Source organism: Elgaria multicarinata, chromosome 15 (genome assembly GCF_023053635.1).
Source record: "Elgaria multicarinata webbii isolate HBS135686 ecotype San Diego chromosome 15, rElgMul1.1.pri, whole genome shotgun sequence".
In the NCBI taxonomy this organism is placed as follows: domain Eukaryota; kingdom Metazoa; phylum Chordata; class Lepidosauria; order Squamata; family Anguidae; genus Elgaria; species Elgaria multicarinata.
In genome coordinates, this window is record NC_086185.1 from 27,610,415 (window position 1) to 27,628,971 (window position 18,557).

The 18,557-nt window shown below is 47.7% G+C and overlaps 1 protein-coding gene across 1 annotated transcript in view; it reads left to right on the plus strand.

Annotated features, from left to right (window-relative positions):
• The first annotated feature begins 276 nt into the window (after window positions 1-276).
• The window catches only part of LAS1L (LAS1 like ribosome biogenesis factor), a 50,761-nt gene continuing 32,480 nt past the window's right edge, over window positions 277-18,557 (plus strand). Inside the window, exons 1-8 of the mRNA XM_063141587.1 lie at window positions 277-358; window positions 1,207-1,440; window positions 4,287-4,412; window positions 6,644-6,713; window positions 6,887-6,968; window positions 11,364-11,543; window positions 13,114-13,160; window positions 15,174-15,283. Of these exons, the coding sequence (XP_062997657.1) occupies window positions 1,250-1,440; window positions 4,287-4,412; window positions 6,644-6,713; window positions 6,887-6,968; window positions 11,364-11,543; window positions 13,114-13,160; window positions 15,174-15,283 (806 nt within the window). The 5' untranslated portion in view covers window positions 277-358; window positions 1,207-1,249. The remainder of the gene's footprint in view (window positions 359-1,206; window positions 1,441-4,286; window positions 4,413-6,643; window positions 6,714-6,886; window positions 6,969-11,363; window positions 11,544-13,113; window positions 13,161-15,173; window positions 15,284-18,557) is intronic.

Consider the following 18,557-nt stretch of genomic DNA (forward strand, 5'->3'; position numbering starts at 1 on the left):
GAGGCTGGCCCAGGCCTTGCTCTTCGCCTGCTAATGGCCGCTCTGACTTCCGCCCAGGAGAGACCAACGGCCAGGTATGACAGAACCGGAAGTCCAGGTCCCTGAGACGATCTAGCCGTTGCGTCTATGCTTCCTGTTTCCGCTTCTGGCTGAGACACTTCCGTGTCACATCGGCGTCACGCATCCAATCGGATCGCTCACTTCTCCGCCCCGCCCCTGCCAACCCTCTTGCCGTGATTGGCTGCGCGCCCTCGCCGTTCTCTCGCGCCGCTGCTCTCGGGCGGCGGATCCGCCGCTTGTGGGACCTTCGCTCGCCGCCTCCGGAGATGCTCTGAGCGCAGCTTTTGCAGGGCCCCAAGTACGAGGGCTTAGTGGAGGGGGGCCGCGGGTCTCTGGGGGAGCCCTAGCTCGAGGCAAAGGGGGGAGGCTTGCGGTAGAGCCCCAGTTCGGAGCGTGGGAGTTGTGGTACAGCCCCAATTTAGGGCGAAGGGGGGCTGTGGTACAGCCCTCATTTGTGGTGTAATGGAGTTGTGGTGCAGCCCCACTTTAGGGCAAAGAGGGGGCTGTGGTAGAGCCCTAATTTGTGGTGTAATGGAGTTGTGGTACAGTCCCAATTTAGGGCAAAGGGGGGGGCTGTGGTACAGCCCTAATTTGTGGTGTAATGGAGTTGTGGTAGAGCCCCACTTTAGGGCAAAGAGGGGGCTGTGGTACAGCCCTCATTTGTGGTGTAATGGAGTTGTGGTAGAGCCCCACTTTGGAGCATGGGGCCTGTGATAGAGCCGTAATTTGGGGCGTAATGGAGTAGTGGGGTGGGGTAGGGCAACTCCTCCATAGATATAATAATAATAATAATAATAATAATAATAATAATAATAATAATAATGGTGCAGGCTGTTGGTTCAGGAGGTCCAAGTACTGTGGGGAGACTTGATGACCTTGATTTTTAGGAATAGAGGGCCCCCCTGATCCTTAGCAAAGGATACAGATGTTGCATGTGGGGACACTTGTGGATTTTACCTTCAGGAACACTATTTTTTTTTTAAAAAAAACACGTTTTCATGTTTTCTTGAATGTGTTTGGGGATTAGATGCCACAGTTTGTTCCCTCTGAGAAGCATCGGCCTTTTAACTTGCAAAGGGGAGTTGCGTAGGCTCTGTGGAGCGATTTATTTGGGGGCGCTTCTTCACAGTTTTGTGTTATTCTTAGGTTTGGTAGCGTTGGAGTCGGGGAGGCGGCGGAAGACGGCAGCATGGCTAGTGGTCCCGGTAGCAGTCGCCTGGTGCAGAGGCAGGCGGCAGGGAAGCCTCAGCGGAAGAGGCCGCGGAGCGTGGTGGCCTGGCAAAGCAAGGCTGAATGGGACCAAGTCATGGTGGGGCTGTATTGCGGGGACCGCCAGATGCAGCGGGACGCGCTGGACCGAGTGTCTGCTTGGAAGAGCAGGTGAGAGGAGATGTGGATGGAAGCTACCAAGAATTTATTTTATTTTATTGCAAATGCAGTCCTGCTGGTGCAAACCCTTCTGATGTGATTTTGCTGCATATTTTCCTTCAGCCCACAGAGATTAAACAGCTGTCTGATGAGTGAATAACTGCAAAATTGGAGCAAGAGGGGTTGAACACGTGACACACAGGAGCACACAGCAACATAACAAAACAAAAATCCGACTCCTTTATTCATGGCTCCTCCGACTCCGATTCCTTTAATTATATATCGATATAGGAAATAAATTTTCTATATATTTCCTACATCAACTGCAAGCACGCAACTTTTTAGAACCCTAACCTGTTAAAGCCCGGGTCTAAAGGCTATAGCTAAGACATTCTGGTTGTTTTGTTTTATTTAATAAAGAAGCCCAAAAATGAAAACAGTGAGGTTATATTTTCTAAAATCCAAATAAAAATCTCCTTTACTGTGTTACGTGATATGCTCTCGTTAGACCTGCGTACAACTTGCACACGTTCTAATGAGACACACACACACACACACGTAAGAAATCTTTAGACATTGGTCATAGAGCGTCTGTGGCTAAATAAGGTGATTCTTATCTAAATTTATTATTTATTTATTTATTACATTTCTATACCGCCCAATAGCCGGAGCTCTCTGGGCGGTTCACAAAAATTAAAAACATTCAAAGTATAAAACAACAGTATAAAACCATAATATGAAATACAATATAAAAGCTCAACCAGATAAAAACAGCAGCAATGCAAAATTACAAATTTAAGACACCAAGTTAAAATTTATTTATAGACTGTTAAAATGCTGGGAGAATAAAAAGGTCTTCACCTGGCATCTAAAAGCATATAATGTAGGTGCCAAGCGAACCTCCTTAGGGAGCTCATTCCACAGCCGAGGTGCCACAGCAGAGAAGGCCCTCCTCCTGGCAGCCACCTGCCTCACTTCCTTTGGCAGGGGCTCGCGGAGAAGGACCCCTGAGGATGACCTTCGGGTCTGGGCAGGTACATACGGGAGGAGGCATTCCTTCAGAACAGCCCCAAGCTGTTTAGGGCTTTAAATGTTAATACATTTAGGGCTTTAAATGAATTGCTTGACCTAGCCTTGTGATTGCTGTCAGCCCCATTCCTGTGTTTTTTCCCTCATCTCTGTTGGAGATGGAGGGGTGAAGACACCTTGACTGTTGGCTGCCTCAAAATGGAGTCTGTACTGCTCACTCACAGGAGAGCTACTTCGTAACAACTGTATTTTATTCAGTTAAAAGTGAAAGTTTGTTTTTGTGTTTCCTTTCCTTCCTCCCCCCCACTCCCACCCTCATACACCCCAAAAAACTCTTTCTTCCCCCACAAGCAACCCAGCAGGGCCCAGCACTTACCGCAACCAGCCAAGATGACCAAACTCCTCCTTGTGCTTGGAACTCACATGCTTGGAGCACCTGAGTCACGGTGACTTGTCTGAGCCTGCCTGTGAAGGAGCAGCGGCACTCTGGAAAAGGCGGCACACGGATCCATCTTTTTCTCTGCTGCTGCCGCCGATCCGCTGGGGGGGGTCTGAATTTCTCTCGCCAGTTGGACTGTGAATCCAGAATTTTTGTCCAACCAGCCAGAATATTTTGGAATTGGCTGGAATCCAGGACAATCTTGGTTTTCAGGGACATATCACAACTCTATATACAATTTAAATTTATTAGGAGTTGGAGTCGGTACATTTTTACCGACTCTGACTCCAGTAACCCAAGAATTGCTTCCGACTCCACAGCCCTGCCCCTTTCCCCTCATATTTTTATCCAATTTGACCTGATGAGAAAAATCCTCCACCCTGCTATCTTTTGTTGTGGAAGTCCTTGTTTTCTTTGGAGTGTTTAGTGGAAAAGAGGGGGTTAAAGTTTGAGAGCACATGAGCTTTTTCTCTATCTCTGTGGGCTACAGCTGGGATGCCCATTCAAGAGTACCATTATCTCCAAACACAAGATAACAGCCAGATCAAGACAAAGCCAGGCTTGTAGATTTTTCTCCTTCTTACCTTCTAGAAACACGTGGTAACCAATTTTCATGAGCTCTCCTGACATTCATTTCTGTCTGAAGGCATTAATTTGCAAACCTTCTGGGTTTTTAAGCCGGGCCAAGAAGCCTTTATTATAACATGTTGGGAACCAAATGGGTTCTACGTAAGCGCTGATAGATAAGAATGTTTAATGTATAGCCTGAATGGAAAATTGGGAATAAATGCTTGAAATGTGTGATGCCTCTGCTCTGTAACACCTCAAATTTACCTACATCAAACTGAATCAAGCCTTGCACTTCCAGGGTTGTTCCACTGCTCAAATAACTCATTTGTCTAGCATAGCTCTTATACCATTTCTCGGTAACACCTGCCAAAGAGACTTGGGTATTCAGTGATTCAGCCTATTTACTATGCCTAACTGGCTTTCACATTTCGTTCCCTTGGATAATTTTTTAGACATTGTTTTGGACTGCTGAGGGACCTCTGCACATCTGCTAATGAACCCCTGAGCACTGCAGAAAACTTCGGGGTAACCCCTTGGGCTCAGCCTACATTGGCTGCAATTAAGCCTGTTGGACCCAGCTGTCTCTGGAGCGCCCCAAAATGCACCCCGTGCACTGCAAGGGGAGTTTGGCAGTGGAGTCAGCAGCCTTTCAGGGCAGCTTGTCTTCTGCAGCTGATTTTATTTTTGTAGAACCCTGAAAATGCTAGGTTTTCTAAGAATGCAGCTGTAAAACCGCTGCTCTCAAAGATGAACGATGAACTCTTTTGGCCAAGGAATGGAGATGATCCCAACCTCACTATGTCTCACTCGTTGAAACCAGGTATGGACACAGGATGCCGTTAGCTGTGGAATGCACTGCGGATCTTGTTCGTTGTAAAATCCTCGATGCTGCTGGTGATTTGAAATCTCATGAACTGGTCCTCACGTATGGTCTGGCTCTTGTGAGGTAAGGATTATGGTAGGTGAAGGGAAGGTGCATGAAGGGTCAGAAAAGGGGATTGTGCTATTCAGCCACTCCATACCCCTTTGTAGGAGGTGAGTGAAAGAGTAAATTAGCTCTTCAGGGAAAGCTGTCCTGCTTTTACAGCACAAACGTTTCTCCAGAATGTAGCTATTTTAAAATCCGAAGTTTTGAGTACATTCTTTGCCCCTACGTCTTTTTAAAATATACTTTTAGGAAGAAACATGTTTAAAAAAACAAAGCAAAACAACATGTAAGGCAAATGCAATGAAAGAATAAATTTAAAAAGAAAAAAGGGGGAACTACTAACTTCTGAGTTGTTATTTATCAAATAGATGAATCCAATTGCAATCATATGTGTTTTAATTGAAGGAGATGCAATAATAACAAAACAAGTGTTTAATAAACATGAAACAAATGGTATCTGTATGGCTTCACAATGTGTGAATTTGCTCATCTATAGAAGTAACTAACTAGAACCATACTCCCATAAATGCCTGTAATTTACGATTGCCTGATCTGGTTTTTTTAGATTCATTAATATAGCCTTAGGTAAGCAGTATTCCACCCCCCTGTTTTGTTTGCCTGAATTTGTGATCACGTGATGCCAAGGTGATTGAGATGAATGAGGCTGTGCTTCGCCTATACACATAGACCTGGTGGGATATTTCAAATTCCTAGGTGCCTATAGCAAACTTCTAGGCATCTGGGCACCTGGTATTTTTTTTCTGGCTATGCCTCTGCAGCAAGCACAATCTAAAGGGAATATCGCCAGCCTAACCCAGCCGTTGGTCATACAGCAATCAACTGTTGGGAACGTGCTTCCCTCTTCGTACCCTAGGGAAAACATGTCTGGAACAGTCCATTGCCTTATGCCTGCAGAAGTGAGGTGAAGAACGCCCTGGCCCCAGTCACCAGCCACGGCACCAAGAGCTGCTGGGAAGCTGCAGTGCACGAGTAGAATCACAGAACAGAATCATAGAATAGTAGAGTTGGAAGGGGCCTATATGGCCATAGATTCCAACCCCCTGCTCAATGCAGGAATCCGCCTTAAAGCATCCCTGACACATGGCTGTCCAGCTGCCTCTTGAAGGCCTCTAGTGTGGGAGAGGCCATGACCTCCCTAGGCAATTGGTTCCATTGTCGTACCGCTCTAACACTCAGGAAGTTTTTCCTGATGTCCAGCTGGAATCTGGCTTCCTTTTTGAGCCCCTGTTTCTGTGTCCTGCACTCTGGGATGATGGAGAAGAGATCCTGGCCCTCCTCTGTGTGACAACCTTTCAAGTCTTTGAAGAGTGCTATCATGTCTCCCCTCAGTCTTCTCTTCTCTAGGCTAAACATGCCAAGTTCTTTCTGTCTCTCATAGCAAGGGAAGATCAGCCTGGCCCCAATTAGCCAAAATCCCCATTGAACTCTCCTGTAATTCTGTCATTCTCAAACAGAACTCTTTTCCTCCATTCCTTTTCCTTCTGTGTCAAGTCTTTTAGATTGTAAACCTAAGGGGGCTTGTTTATTTTAGATCTCTATATGTAGTGCCTTAAGTCCTGTAGATACACTAATCATCATCATCATCATCAGAAAGCCAAACCATTAAGTATATTTGTTTTGCTTCCAGTTCATGGTTAGCTGCAACTGAAGTTGTTCTGGGTTAGTTCCAGTTGAAACAAATAAATGTTCTGTAACTAGGTGACACTGTAACACATGAACCAACCAATTAATTTGGTTCACTTGCATAAGAAATCGTATGCAGGGCGATTATAATGATCATTATAATGATCATTTGCAGGAGCAGAGCAAACAAATAAGGTCTAAAACTAATGCATGCCTGAAACACAAAAACAAATTCTATGTACTTCATGCATTTGCAGTGCTTTTTTTGTGCTGTTCACCTGCGTGATGGGAGAGATGCACATTTTATTTTACGAGTTCAATAGGAATGCCGTTAGGTGTACCACATCAATTGTCTTCAATTGATCCCTTATTTTGGAATGCTAACCTATTTTTTAAAATTCTTTTTTAAAATTCTGTATGTGGGGTTTCTGTAATTCTGGTTCAATAGAGACTTTCAAAGGGGGGCGGGAAATAATTAAGCCTTGTTCCAATTTTTAGGTACAGGCTCTGTTTTGGTTTGGCTCCCTAGAAATAATGTTTTCAAAGAAATGCATCTCTGGAATCCCGAATCACTCATTACACATCTTTCTTCTTTCTGCCCACAGGTTTGTGAATCTCATCACAGAGCGGAAGCAGAAAAGGGTCATCACTTCACTGAGATGGCTAGCTAAAGAGGTAAAGGAGGTTCCAGTCGTTCAGTCCCTGCAAGCTACAGATATCATCCCAAACATTTAGAGTGTGATCCATAAATGGTAGTCAGAGTGCATTTCAAATGATTGTCTTTGAGAGTGGGGTGAATCGTTTTCTTCTGTGATTTTTTTTAATTGCCGTTTGTTTCTTATTCAAAGCTTGACATCCCAGTCTGGATCGTGGACCTCCGCCACGAATTGACCCACGGCAAACTCCCCCCACTGGTTGCTTGCCAAAAAGGTGAGTATAGTATCTTAGCATTATTATTAATAATTATTCTAATAATGGAGACAAGGGTAAACAGGAAGAAGACCTGATTATTTTAGTTAGGTTTAATTACTGTGGTACAGACTTCCCCAACCTGGTGGTTTCTAGATCTGTTGCAAATACATGCTGTCTGGGAGATGCTAGGAATTGCATTGTGACACTTCTGAACATTATGGCTTGGGGAGCGCTGTGGCAGGGGATGGGGGTGAGGCAGCCGTGGCAAAGGCTTGCTTATTTATTTATTTATAACATTTATATACCGCTCAATTACTGAACACAGATTCCAGAGCGGTGAAGATAGATGTAAACAGTAGAAAGAAAGGCGATTTAAAAAAGCAAATTAAAATTGTTACATTTAAAATAAAGGACCAGGGGAAAAAACCAGTGGCTAGCCAGTTGGGGAAGGCTTCTCGGAACAGATGTTTTCAGGAGGCGCTGGAAGCAGCCTAGTGCTGGCGCCTGCCTGACTTCCAGGGGCAGAGAGTTCCACAGAGAAGGGGCCACTACGCTACAGGCTCTTCTCCTGGTGGATTCCAAGCAGGCCACAGGTGGGAAAGGTGAGTTAGAAGGAGAGGTTTAAAGGAAGTAAAAGAGGCAACTCTGGCAAGGGAGATGGGGTGGAACCCTTTGAAGGAGTAAAAGATCTTCAGGTGGATGCAGGTGATGGAGCGGCACCAGCAAAGGTCACGGGCGTTTGGCACATTTTGCTGGCAGTTTGTGGACTTTCATCAAGGCTGGAAATAGACTGCTCCACCCCCACCCCAGGTAAATGAAGGTGTTCTGGCAAAAGCATTGTCGGTTTGCAGGGTAGGCTTGCAGTGTCGTAGTGCTTAACTCTCATTCCACATTCAACTCCCTTAAAAAACATTGTCCATCTCCACCCATAATGGGTCACTGTCATGACTGCTCCCTTTGGGTCTCCTTTTTTACTTCTTTCTATAAAAGGATCCCAACCATGGACCTAGTCAGAATATTATTTACTGCCTCTGTCAACTCTCTACACACAACTCTCCACGGCTTCTCTGTCACACCCTTGAGTCTTACAGCCAATCAGCCTCCACTCCAACGTTCTATTCACTCACTCCCCCTCCCAACAGAATTAACCACTTACCATCCGAAGTCCAAACCGTACTTACATCCTAGATAAATAGCAATAAACAGTAAAACGTCACAGTCACCATCCTAAATAGTTGTCAAACTCACCGCTGCTTGATGCAGTGCTTTAGGATTCCACCAGGGGGTGCTATGGCATTAAGGTTTGGTGAACATCTGAAATCTGCTGCAGAAATCCTGGCCTGTACTGGGCAGATTTATAGCCACATGGCTTGTAGACATTTGTGCAGGCAGAGAGGGCAATACTGGGCCACCCTTTCGAAGGACGAGGGGAGGCAAGACGTGGGGCGGGGGACCCATTGTCTGCTTCATTTGTGTTCCCAACTGCAACACTTTAGTTTTTGCCTAGAAATTGTGAAGGACAGGGGTGCAAACCTGTACCTTTAACTTTGCTGTTGCTATAGGGCTGTAAGATCTGCCCTTAGGTGTGATCTATGGTCTATTGTTCAAACCGGCTGTGCCAGGCTTGGTGGCTGCCAGCCAAGGTCATCCCTGTCTTGAGCCAGTCCAACTCCCACCCAGGGCCGGTGCCAGACTATATTGCGCCCTAGGCAGGTGCGTTCTGAAGCCGCCCCCCCGCCCCCTCACTCACCGCCCCCTCACTCACCTGCCCACCCGCCCGCCCGCTCGCTCACTCACTCACTGCTCCCCCCGCCCGCTGCCCCCGCCCGCTCGCTGCTCCGGCTCCCCCCTCGCTCACACGCTCCGGCTCCCCCCATCGCTCGCCCGCCGCCCCCGCTCGCTTGCTCACCGCTACGGCTCCCCCCTTGCTCGCCCACTCACCGCCCGCTCCCTCCCACTCCTGGCTTTGAAGCCAGGTTGCTGGGGTTGGGGGGCGGGGCAGAGGCTTTGAAGCGGCGCGCCTGGAAGTGGCTTCCTGGTGCGCCATACTGAAGCCTTTGGAACAGCACACCCGGAAGCCGCTCTAGGAGAGCAGCTTCCGGGTATGCTCTTCTGCGCCCTCGTTTGCTTGGTGCTCTAGGCGGCCGCCTGAGTTGCCTCTATGGCAGCACCGGGCCTGCTCCCACCAGCACCTGGAGATTATCAGGGCGGTGGACAAACTAACGGGATTCAGCTGGGGAAAAAAGAGGTGGCCTGGCCCCTATGGGAGGGGGGTGGGCTATAGCCCAGGAAGGGCACTGGTTGGTTTACCTAAGTCATGGGACCGAGGGTCCCGAAAAGAGATAAAAAGCCCTATGAAGAAGATCCTCCATCTTCCTTGGAGGTGCACGCGTATGCCAAGTGGGAAGGTCTGACCAGGGAGATTGCCCGGAGTTAGACAAGTTCTTTATGTTTTAACATGTGTGGGTATTCTGGAGAAGGCCAGCCAGATTTTGGCTGGGTGTGGGGTCGTATGAATGCTTCTTGGGGTAATGGCTAAGTATTAGAGCTTTTCCTCATCTTCTTTCCTCGCTTTTCCTTTTCCACATGCCCTCTTCCTCCCCTTTCCCCTGTTCTCCCCTTTCCTGTTTTAAAAGGGGCTGTTTTACGACCAAGGCCTTACGTGTGAGTTTTAGTGATTGCCATAAAGTTGCTTTGGTCCCTAAATGTGTGTCTGTGTTTTATTCCCTTGAACATCTGGCTCGTCCCGGTTGTGGACGAGGCAGGGAGGTGGGTTACCTGGGAGTTTAGGACGTTTGGTCCAGGAGCCTACCTTGCAGGGTTGTCAGGTGGACCCTGACTTCCTCTACAGAAATGTGAGGGGTAAAGGGAATCTTTTTGAACTGAGGGCCAAGCTGCCCTCCTGCATCAGCAGGAGTGGACTTTTAATGCAAGAAGGGGGGGCGTTCCCACAGACAACACGAAACCACCTTCAATTTACAATAATCCAGGCTAATACCGTGTGCCATGATAAGATGAGGCACTCTTCAGCCTGCTGTAGTCTGATTTATTTATTTTAAATATTTCTAGCCTGCCTTTCAGGGCAGAATCCCTCCCAAGGCCACTTGCAGCAATAAAATAGACAGTTTCAGTAATGCAACAGCACAATTTTCATAAAAATAACAAATGGCAGCAATAAAATATTTGGCCTAGACAATAATGAAATCTACAACATGATTGCAGCTACAAGCCAGAACTGTCCCTTAAAATATAATCAGGAGAAGGCCAGAGTAAGAGTTCCTGTGTTGGTTCACCCTTAATTCCACCCTCGTGCTCTGGTAGTTTCGCAGCCCAATGTTTTCAACCACGTAATCCTGCCCACCCTCTACTAGAACCTTTCCTTTCTTCTGTTTTAGTTCCTCAGTTTTTGTTGTTTTAAATGTGTTGTACTTTTAGATCTTTACACTGCTGCTGGACTGTACTTTGGTTTTATATTATAGTTTTAAACGTTTAAAAGTTTTCTATTAGCTTTTATCATGTGGTTGCGTTTTACGGTTTTAACTTTTCTGAACCACCAAGAGAGTTTGGGCCATTGGGAAGTAGAGGGGCACTCAGTGGTTGAGTGCAGGTTGTTTTGACCTGTGGGTTGTTTGTTGAACCATGGGTTATCATGTTGTCTGAATGCAGCCAGGGTGGCTTGTTAACCATGCAATTTGGCTTATTTTCTCGAACAAGCCAACTTGAGAAATCATGGTTTGTTGTTGGGTTGTTCAGTTAACGTGATAACCCACCCTGTGGAAAATGTCTTGTGTTCAGACAACATGCTAACCCATGATTAAAAACAACACTGAATGTGGTTTAGAGTGTTGTGTGAACAGCCCCATAGAAATGATCTGACCAGCTCAATACCCGCTGAGCCACTTGCAGACACAATGGGCCTATTCAGACAACACGCTAAGCCATGGTTAGGCCACTAAGCCTTTTGCAGCAAATGGTTAGTGAGCATGTTTAAATTCTAGTTATGTGGCCACCATGGTTAGGAAGGGTTCACATGGCACGCTAAGCCATAATGTTTAGCTCAACATGCTTAACCATCGTGGCTTAGTGTGTCATCTGAACAGGGTCATTATTTGACACTGTAGATGGCCTTGACTGTACTAACAGAAATGTGTTAAATAGACATCGTAAGCGAATCAACGATAAAGATATGCGAGGTTACACCAGAAGGCTTCCTTTGATGACCATAAAGCGTTGAAGCATCCACAGGAGGACAGTAGAAAACAAACCCTTGTGTCACATAATGGGTACAAACATGCTTTAGTGTACAGAGAAGCTCTGAGAAATGGCCTGTACATCGTTTTGCTTGGCCGGGTGGGTGGGAGCTTCGCATGGCTGCCTTCTGCGTAAGACGCTGCGATCCGTTGTCTCCTCCAGGCTGCGATGCCGTCCTGGAGTGGCTCCGGCGCACGTACTGGAGCCGGCAGTTTTGCAACGACCAAGCTGAAGATGGCGAAGAGGAAGAATCGTCAGTAACGGAGACCGAGACAGACAGCAGTCGGGAGGAGCTTGAGGAATCGCCGTCACCAGGCTGCCGGAAACACCGAGAGCTCCATAGTGAGTGCCTCCCCATGGTGTGGGGGACGGACGGGGACAATGCCAGCTATGCTAAAATCCTGGAGTTCTCAGTTTGTGTAACTAGTTTGCAGCGGTGGGAATTGGGACCAGAGGTTGGACAGACTGTGAGTCTAGCAATCAAGCCTAATGGTTGCAAACACTTGAACCATGGAATGTTGAAGGCTGAAAAGGAAAAATCAGGGGAGAAGGAGGGAATTGGCTGGCTTGAATTCTCTAGAAGGCCACACACTCCTTTCCCCAACCACATATCACTTGGTGGTTTGCTGGCTATTGTGTAGTCCCCCACTCTAAAAGGTTGTAATGTGTAGTCCCCACTCTAAAAGGTTGTAATGTGTAGTCCCCCACTCTAAAAGGTTGTAATGTGTAGTCCCCACTCTAAAAGGTTGTAATGTGTAGTCCCCACTCTAAAAGGTTGTAGTGTGTAGTCCCCCACTCTAAAAGGTTGTAATGTGTAGTCCCCCACTCTAAAAGGTTGTAATGTGTAGTCCCCCACTCTAAAAGGTTGTAATGTGTAGTCCCCCACTCTAAAAGGTTGTAATGCCTCTCTTAAGGCTTAGCTGGTATTTTTGGTATTGGTCCCACTCCTTTTAACTTCAGCTCCTCCCACCACGGGGATGCAGGGCTGAACGCAGTGTGGCGCAGTGGCTAAGGTGTCGGACTGGGAGTTGGGAGATCCGGGTTCTAATCCCCTCTTGGCCATGGAAACCCATTGGGTGACTTTGGGCCAGTCGCAGACTCTCAGCCCAACCTACCTCACAGGGTTGTTGTTGTTGTGAGGATAACATGGAGAGGAGGAGGGTTATGTACGCTACCTTGGGTTCCTTGGAGGAAAAAAGGTGGGATATAAATGTTGTTGCTGTTGTTGTTGTTGTTGTTGTTGTTATTATTATTATTATTATTATTATTATTATTATTATTGCATCCCTATGGGCTTTATTTCCAAAAGAAGAGTGCAACGAAAACCAGTCGGGCAGCATAGAATCATAGAATAGTAGAATTGGAAGGGGCCTACAAGGCCATCGAGTCCAACCCCCTGCTCAATGCAGGAATCCACCCTTTGTGAACCGCCCAGAGAGCTTTGGCTATTGGGCGGTGTAAAAACGTAATAAATAAATAAATAAGCATCCCTGACAGATGGTTGTCCAGCTGCCTCTTGAAGGTCTCGAGTGTGGGAGAGCCCACAACCTCCCTAGGTCACTGGTTCCATTGTTGTACTGCTCTAGCAGAGGGATGCAGTAGTTGTCAGGGCCGAAACGTATGAAATGGTGCTCACCTAAAGATAAAAAGTCCGTTTTTCCCGCATGCAGTGCATAATGCTAGATGAACCGACCTGACTGCTGCGCCTCGTTTATTCTATAAAAAATTCCCAGCCATATGAGTGACTGCACAAGATAATTCAAGGGCTGAGCGTTATGGTGGAAATGGGGCTGGCTTGTTTAATTAGTATTTGGCCTTTCCAGTAAATGGTGCTCCAAGCAGCTATGTTGCTTCCTCTCTCTGCATTTCGTAGGTTTCATAATGTTTCCTTTCCCCCTTCTTTCTCCCCTAGATAAAGTCACAGATGTCCTGGTTTCCTACAAAAAACAACAGTTTGAGGTAAGGCTCGCAGATTCTTAATGGGACCAGTAATTCCTGTTTGAGTTTAAAAGTATAAAATTCTGTTTTTCCTGGCCCTCTTGAACAACGTGTGTGAGGACTGAAACTGGTGTTTGAACTTGAACTGGGGAATTGTATTCTGAATGTACGTACCAAATATTATTTGGATGTCTCAGAGGTACAGGTTGCTGAAGTCCATCATTTATGGGCTAGACAGTAGGCTGATTTTAAGTTGATTCAACCCCTGACACAACTGTGTTGATCTAGTTGGCTTCCAAAATGCTTGAGGGGCTTTTCTGGTAGTTCTCACTGGCCTTCCTGTTTTTAGACTAGATAATTACTGGAAACCACAGTTCACCCAGGCTCTTGATGTAATGGCTCCGCAGCGCTTCTCCTAGATTTACCAAGGAGGCCTGATCAACGGACTTGCGAGGGAGAAAACTAGAGCCCAAGTAGCCGAAGACCCGTGCTAAATCAAGACAGAGCTCGCAGCTCATTTGAAGGCCTACATTGCAGCAGAGTTGATGGTGAAGGAATCTTATTTCTCTGCCACCTGCCAGTCAACGTGGAGCGGATGGTCATTGATCTAGTGTGGTCAAAGGCATGGAGATGAAAGGCTTGGAGCTTCGCATTGCTCAAGCATGGACATGCTGTCTGGCTGTGGGAACGCTCTCCACTTCGTTATCAATACCGTATTTCTTCGATTCTAAGACGCAATTTCCCCCCTAAATAAAGAGGTCTAAAAATGGGGTGCGCCTTAGAATCGATGGCGCCTTAGAATCGAAGAAATACGGTAGATGCAAAAAGACTCTATTCCATTAAAAAGGGTCCGAAACATCCAGTCTCCTTAGCTTTATTGGTTTTAGAAAGCTGAGCAAGCAGGGCTTTCTAAAATTGCTTTGCTGGCTGATTGGAGCCTACAGCGCGCCCCGTGCAGCTCCGGCCCTCGTCAGCCGCGCCAGGAAGACATGCGGCTCCAAGAGTCAGGAGGCTCACCCCCCCAAGCACCGGGTCCCCCCCCAGCTGCCGCACTGGGAAGCGCGCGTCCCGCCTGGAACCCCTCACGCCCGCGGGAAAACCTGTGCTGCTCCACCGAAGCTGCTCTCACGCGGCAGCGCCAGCTCCATTCGTCTCTCTCCTCCACGTGCAGGCAGGCAGCCAAAAGAGGAAGTTCCTGCAGCAGCCGCGAGCCGGGAGGAGGAGCTGGGAGGGTAAGCGCCTGTTTTTTGCTTACCCCTAAGCTTCTCCCAGTGCAGTGGCCCCCAAACCCAGCTCTTTCTAAGAAATTCTACTCATAAAAGATGTTCAAAGAAATTTATTTTTTCTTTGAATCAAAGCTTTTTTTCCCTGTTGGTGGCACTGAAATTAGTGAATCGATGGCGTCTTACAATCGAAGAAATACGGTAACATAGATGCTCTTATCTCTGGCCTCTGGCATTGGCCATGGCACCGAGGGCCCCTGGGAGGCTGCACCCTCCTGCATCCCAGGAAGAACATCAAGCCAAGGGCCCTCCATCAGCCAGAAAAAGAGCATCTGCAGGAGCTCGCTTCCCCCTCCTTGCGAGAAAGCACATTCATCTCCCAACTGCTTGTAGTCCCGGGACTGCAGAAGGAAAGGAGAGGCACGCTGTAGCCTCATCGGCCAAAGGATTCAAGCAGGAATGCCAGCAAGGGAAGATCAGGCTGGCCCCAAGTGCAATGAAATGCCCTCTTACTGCTCATCATCTCATTCTGGACTTGGGAGTTGATCTCCCTCCTCTTCCTTTCCCTCCGCACCCCTTCCCTGGGTGTGTGTGTGTGTTGTCTTTCTTAGTTCGTAGGCTTGGTGGACAAGCCTCCCTCTCTTTGATGCAAGCTGCTTTGGGGAGACAATTGTCTGGAAAGCGGAATTTAGAAAGGCAGTAAATAAATATTAAAGGCTGTAACGTCCCCCAGGTGTGCTGGCTCATTCCCATTGGGCTGTCGCCATTCTGTGCAACACGGTGCCTTCTGTCTTCTTCCCACTTTCCTTAGGTTCTCCAGCAGCTACAGGACATTGACCAGGCCTGTGAAGCCTGGTGCAGCTCTTCTTCGGAGGCGGAGTGGGTGGTAGCCCAGATGAAAGACTTCTTGCAAGAGAACAGGTAAAGGGCTGCAACTTCTGACGGAGAGTCAAGGCCGCTCTGGTCCGTGCCCGCCGTGCCTGCGAGGCTGCAGAATTCAATGCCCTGTGTGTTCAGTTAGATCTCATGCCGTATTGTTAGGTTAAAGTGTCTGTTTCCACCAACTCTGAGCGCGGTGTGGGAGAACACAAATGGCAGAAGGCTTGGTTAGGTAGGTGATGATACAGCAGAATTGGGGTCTGCAAAGTTAAGTTAGGCCAACCTTCAATTGCAAAGTTACGTTAGGCCAAGTTTCCCCATTCCTGTGCCCTCCAGATGTGCTGGACTGCAGCATAACCAATGACATCTGGAGAACACGAGGCTGGGGAGGGCATTTTCCCTCAGACAGCTGTTACACTGGCTCTGGTAAAACTACCTCTTCCTGGCTTTTCTCAGGGCACATGCAGAGCTTGTGCAAGTAGGTAAAAATGGCACAGGAAGGGTGTCCTTGCATTTACTTATATATTTATTATTATATCCAAACTTTTTTTCTTCTCGCAAGAAACCCAAGCAAGCTCACGTAGTCCTCCTCTCCATATCATCCTCGCAACAATCCCTGTGAGGTAGGCTAGGCTGAAAGTCGGCGGCTGGCCCAAAATCACCTAGTGAGCTTGATGATGAGTGGGGACTAGAACCTGGATTCCCGAGTCCAAAACTCGAACCATGGCTCTGTGGGTTGCCAAATGAGCTGTGTGGCCACATCGGAGCTTCAGCGTGAGCCTGTAGTCGCCACTGCTCCTGCGGTCCCAAGGGTGATGAGGAAAGGCCCATAGCTGGCATGGGTTCAAGCACAAGGCCCCGGGTCCCTTGCTATAAGGCAACAGGAAGCTGCCTTACACTGTATTGGACCATGCGTGGTTCTAGCTCTGGATTGCCTCTACATTGAGCAGAAGCAGCTCTCTGGGGTTTCAGATCAGAGACTTGTGCAGACTTTGGGAAATGCTGATATTCAATTTGAGACTTTTTGCACGCAGAGGAAATGCTCAATTTGTAAGGTGTCGCTCCATTGTGGCCTCAGGTGGGATATCTTGGGAGATGGAGGTGGCCTCCTGCTGTTCTTGGGAGATGGAGGTGGCCTCTTGCTGTTCTTGGGGGATGGAAGTGGCCTCCTGCTGTTCTTGGGGGATGCAGGTGGCCTCCTGCTGTTCTTGGGGGATGCAGGTGGCCTCCTGCTGTTCTTGGGGGATGGAGGTGGCCTTCTGCTGTTCTTGGGAGATGGAGGTGGCCTTCTGCTGTTCTTGGGAGATGGAGGTGGCCTCTTGCTGTTCTTGGGGGATGGAGGTGGCCTCTTGCTGTTCTTGGGGGATGGAGGTGGCCTCTTGCTGTTCTTGGGGGATGGAGGTGGCCTCTTGCTGTTCTTGGGGGATGGAGGTGGCCTCTTGCTGTTCTTGGGGGATGGAGGTGGCCTCTTGCTGTTCTTGGGGGATGCAGGTAGCCTCTTGCTGTTCTTGGGGGATGGAGGTGGCCTCTTGCTGTTCTTGGGGGATGGAGGTGGCCTTCTGCTGTTCTTGGGGGATAGAGGTGGTCTCCTGCTGTTCTTGGGAGATGGAGGTGGCGTTCTGCTGTTCTTGGAGGATGGAGGTGGCCTCCTGGTGCTCTGTAGATCCTGTTTCTTTTTGAAGAAGATCTTGCCTGGTAGGTCTTCACTAGCAAAGCTCCATCTTCGTCAACATTGTTGTCTACAGTAGACACCAAGGGTGGGTTCACATGCAGGCATGATGCTTATTCCAGGCCCTTAATGTCTGATCTGCAGTGTTTTGTCATCCGCAGTCTATGAACACGGGAGTGTGAGACTTGGCTGTCATGGTCAGTATCCGCCAGTATGGGCTCACATAACCTCGCGTGAAAAGCAATTCCACCTTGCACGTGGAATGCTTTTGCGTGTCTCAAATCTGCCTGCCTGTAAACTTCAGTGTTTCTGAACTTTTCGTCAGCCGAGCTTCAGGTGTGATTTACAGAAATGAAAGAAAATGCAAATCACATGGAATGTGTGTGTCTTTAAAAACGTTCTTTAATACGGTAAAAGGCCTGTGAAAATTAGAGGTGACTTTGTCTGGCAGCAAAAAAAAAAAAAGAACGCTGGCACAAGACAGGCAATTGGGGCGCTACTGTCTCTAAGCATGGGCCTTGCCTTGGGGACATCTTCTAACGAATAATAGAACGTTTGAGATCTAAGTTTTTAATCCAGGCATTTTCCCTAATAACCTGTTCTTCTGTATGCCTCGAATTTCCTCTCCTGGAACAAAACATGCTTGATATGCCTATCCTTAATTATTTTGACATCAGGAAAAACTTCCTGACTGTTAGAGCAGTACAACAATGGAACCAATGACCTCGGGAGGTCGTGGGCTCTCTCACACTAGAGGCCTTTAAGAGGCAGCTGGACAGCCATCTGCCAGGTGTGCTTTAAGGTGGATTCCTGCATGGAGCAGGGGGTTGGACTCGATGTCCTTATAGGCTCCTTCCAACTCTACTGTTCTATGATTCTATGCCTACTGTGTCATGCAGGGCGACATAGAATTTGCATCTTTGTGGCCCTTTTCTGGGGTGGGGGGAAGAAAGGTGCTGTGTTTTTCCCCCTTGAGAAGCCTCTCAGTGACTTTTTGCTATGGCTCTTTTCTCCAGCCCTGTTTTTGAACCTTCTCAGGCCGCCTTTTGGAAGCGTCGTGCCGCATATATGCCTCTTGCGCTATTTCCTCTAGCATCCCGGCCCAGTTCAGACAGGGCTCTTCCCTGAACACATTCTAATATATGGCGGTGACGTGAACACTCGCTTTCCTGCCTTGCTCATCTGGCAAGGTGATCCTGCCTGCAAGGTCATTGGCATCTTCATGAATAAGGTGTATCTGTGGAAAATCGCTGGGTCGATGCCCAGGTGGTTTTTTTTTGCACGGCTCAGGTTCATGTGTGTTGGGTTTTCCGTATGTTTATTCTCTGCCAGCCATCCTCAACCCACTGCCCTCGAGTTGCATGGACCACATCTCCCATCAGCCCCAGCCAGCATGACCGCCATGCTTTTTTAAGTGCTCCTCGTGGAGTACCAGGCTGTCAATGGCTACTAGTCATGATTTCATTCATTATATTTCATTTATTATTAGATACTACATACGTACTTCTTTATTGCGATCCATAGATCCATGAAAAAAACAAAAAACAAGAATCAAACATGAAATCATACAGTTAGAGCTATTATCAACTTATGTCTAATACAAGGAGAGCTCTAATCCTGGCCGCCACTGTAAGAAATTTAGCAACA